This window comes from Propithecus coquereli, unplaced genomic scaffold (assembly GCF_000956105.1).
Source record: "Propithecus coquereli isolate 6110/MARCELLA unplaced genomic scaffold, Pcoq_1.0 Scaffold14, whole genome shotgun sequence".
In the NCBI taxonomy this organism is placed as follows: domain Eukaryota; kingdom Metazoa; phylum Chordata; class Mammalia; order Primates; family Indriidae; genus Propithecus; species Propithecus coquereli.
The window spans coordinates 6293121-6296929 of NW_012138302.1; the positions used below are offsets into that span (position 1 = coordinate 6293121).

The following is a 3809-nucleotide window of genomic DNA, read 5'->3' on the forward strand; positions in this document are numbered from 1 at the left end:
CCTAGTGTCAGTGCCATTTAGAATAAAACTGTGTTAGCGGCATGTCTGAAAGCTAAACAAACATTTATGCTTTTCGTGGCATTGTGCTTCTGTAATGGGGTGAGAAAATGTGTATTGGCATAGTTAGCAAAATGTAGGGTAAAAAAACAATAGGTAAAATGTTGTCTTTTTTCTTATTCTCTTGTAATTTTTTATCCAGGCAAATATTGAAAATGATTTCAAGTTTTTCATTTCTGTGCATCCGTAAGTCTTTATAGAATTGTGGCTTTAAAATGATAAATATAACTTCTTATAATATTTTGTGTTAGGTCAAGAGCAGAGATTGAACATGAAGCATTGATTGATGGAAACCTGGCTACTGAAGCAAACTTAATCATTTTGGATACATTAGAGATTGTTGTTCAGGTAAGAGCACCAAGAAGAGGGATTGAAAATGCAGGTTTGGTAAATTGGGGTTGGGCATAAAGTCTTTATTGAGCCATATAATTACATTTAAATATCAGTAGTTCCTAGAAGTTTAGTTCTAAGCATTCTGAGATTCTCTATAATTATAAATTCCCACAGCTTCAACTGTTTATTCTTTGAGGATGACTATAAAATCTATATCTGTCTCTCCCCTTTGAGGCCTAGTCTTGTGCATTTCCAAACATCCTCTGAGTATTTATTCTTGAATGTTCTATCATCAAACTATATTCAATATGCATATATAGCCCTAGCTACATTGGATTCATTCATTATCTTCTGTATGCTACAGCAGTGTTTTAAGTTTTTCATCTATAATTATCTCATTTGGTCCTAAGAGTAGCCCTCTAGGCAGTATTATCCAGTTAGTAACAATAGTGATAACTGCCATTTATTTAGTTTTTTCTGTGTCAGACACTGTCCTAAGCACTTTACACATCTTAATTCATTTGATCCTTATAAGAAACTCATGCAGTCAAAACTGTCAGTATCGCCATCTTGTAGATGAGAATACTTAGGCACAGAGATATTAAATAATTGCCTGTGATGACACAGCTGGTAAGTGGAAGAACCAAGGTTTAAAGCAGTTAGCAAGATCTCCCAGTTGTTTCAGTAAATACGTTTATCTCCTGTTACCTTCCATTCCTTTTCTAATACCATCACTCTTTTTCAGGTTCTTATTTCAAAGCTATTACAGTGGTCACCTGCTTCATGATATTCATTCACTCTGTTTTCCTGAGATGATTATTAAAATATTTTATCATTCATTACCCTGATCAAAATTTTAAAAATATAAAAGTTTTAATATTCTTTGATTACCTAAAGAAAAAGATAGGAAACTATTCAGACTTTTGAAGGCTCTTTATATTTTGGTACTCTATTAGTTGGTGTAAGTCTAAGCTACTCTTTAAAAGAGAATCAAAAGAAATAGTAAGTCCAAGATACATAATCCAAGATGGTTGCTTGAGCTTCAGCCTCATGTCTGCATTTCATTCAATGGAAAGAAAGATCAGGGACAGAATACACTTGTGCTTTTAAGGGCATGACTCAGAAGGTTAAACTTCTCTTTGATCACATCTCTTGCTAGCTGGATTCAAAGTCCCCAGCTAAAGTTCAGGATTTCAGTTATTAAAGGAGGTAGCAAAGAATGGTTATTTGTGTACAGCCAACATTCTTTGCCACAGGCACCACTGTAGTTTTTCAGCCTTATCTCCTACATGAACCTCAAGTCAGTCCAAATTTATTTAACAGTTTTCCTAAAACAGTACCTTATGTTTTTGTGCCGTTATATCCTTGCTCCCCTTCTTTTCCCATTTAAACTCTATTTTCTTTTTCCTCCTTTTCTTCTCTTATCCAAATCCTGCTCAACTCCTTCTTGAAGCCTCCTAGATCTTACATTATCACTTTCTTATCTTTAAAAAAATGTTTGTTTATACATATTCTACCTCCCTAACCAAATTGCAGATACATCTTTATTTTATTTGTTTGTTTTTAAATTGCAGACTGTTTCTGTAACAGAATCCAAAGAGAGCATCCTTGGTGGGGTGCTAAAAGTGCTATTACATAGCATGGCCTGTAACCAAAGTGCAGTTTATCTGCAACACTGTTTTGCTACACAGAGAGCCTTGGTTTCAAAGGTAGGTTATTTTGTATCCGCAGTGTTGTCAGGCTTTGCTGTCTTTATTAACATTGTCTAAGATTATTTGTCACATTGTTGGTTAATATATGCTGTAGTTAAAATGTCAATGATAACCTAAGATCCTTGATTCTTCTTTGCCTCTCTACTGTTGCCTGCCTTTTGGAATTTATTTATTTAGATCACTTTTAGCTAACTTCTGGCTTAAAAAATAATAATTTTGATGTGGAGAAGGGCCTGAAATTAATAGCTAATCTTAAATATGGGACTTCTCTTGTTTTTACCTTTTTCTTAAATCACTTTATCAAGAATTCAATGTGTAAGCAGTTCAACCCAGTGGAATCAATTTATTTGTGGTAAACAGAAAAGAAGGTATTTCTGTGTGTTCATCTGCTTCAAATATTTATTTGCTATGTTTGTTTTCCCCTGGAAATATGTATATTCGTCAGTTTTGAGGGGAACTGTTTCATCTTAGTCATCCTAAAAGACAGAATACAGAGATGTTTATGCAATTTAACGAGTGAAAATAACTTACATACTATTTTATAATAACAAAAACATATTACAGAATTCATATATGCTGCTCACTATTATACTGTTTTATGCACATTATCTGATACAAGCTTCACAACAATCCCATCAATAATATTATTAGGCCTATTTTATGGATGAGAAGATTTGTCCAAGGTCACATTACCAGCTAGTAAGTGGCATAATCAGTATTCAAACCCAGTCTGTCTGACTATGGTCCATGCTATTAACCATTAGCTAATGTTGTCCCTTAACCTTTCTTTCAATTTCTGTGCTGTGCTTATAGATTTCCAGTTCTGGTTATATTAACTTATCTCTGGAACTTTTAATGTAAAAAGTCAGTGTTGATGTTGTTTTGTTGCAGTTTCCTGAACTCTTATTTGAAGAAGAGACAGAGCAGTGTGCTGATTTATGCCTCAGGCTTCTCCGACACTGTAGCAGTAGCATCAGTACCATACGGTCACATGCTAGTGCCTCCCTTTACCTACTAATGAGACAAAACTTTGAGATTGGGAATGTAAGTATTTTACCATGAAAATTTTCTGGATTCACAATGAAATATAACCTCTGCAGATAGTCATTAAATAGTTTTTAGGGGAGCATGGATCTTTTTGTATGTTTTCAGTCTAATCTTAGACTGTCTTAATATTTCTTATTTTGTGGATATCTTACAAAAATGCAAATCACCAATTATGCTTCCTATACTTAAAATATATATATATAGTAGTACACACTTAGAATATAAGTGTACATTTAACAGTTTTACATTTTAATTATTATCTCTAAGTAAAAAGAAATAAAGAAAATTAAAGGTTTAAATGTGTTTGCTTGATATTTTCTGATTGTATGTCACAGCCTTTGAAGAATTCAATTTGTTAAGTTTTTTATTAGGTATATTCATGTGTTATATTTTTCCTACTTTTTGAGTCAAATATTTAATTCATTTATTTTTGCTCATGTATTTGAGGCCATGAATTTTCCTTTAAGGATTGCTTTTCATATCTCATAGGTTCTGATATGTAGTAATTTTCTAATTTTAGTTTGCATTTTCTTTAACCCAAAGAGTTGACTGGCCTTTTTGTTTCAAAGTTTTGATGTTCATTTTTACTATGTATCCTTTTCTATTCTATAAGTGTGTGTATTTGTGTGTCCATACATAGTCAGTTTTTTTTTTTTTTTT

The 3809-nt window shown here is 32.7% G+C and overlaps 1 protein-coding gene across 1 annotated transcript in view; it reads left to right on the forward strand.

Moving 5' to 3' along the window:
- Positions 1 to 3809, forward strand: part of DOCK7 (dedicator of cytokinesis 7) — a 229483-nt gene that overhangs the window by 176143 nt on the left and 49531 nt on the right. The window contains exons 29-32 of the mRNA XM_012639329.1: positions 200 to 243; positions 309 to 405; positions 1965 to 2099; positions 2994 to 3146. Of these exons, the coding sequence (XP_012494783.1) occupies positions 200 to 243; positions 309 to 405; positions 1965 to 2099; positions 2994 to 3146 (429 nt within the window). The remainder of the gene's footprint in view (positions 1 to 199; positions 244 to 308; positions 406 to 1964; positions 2100 to 2993; positions 3147 to 3809) is intronic.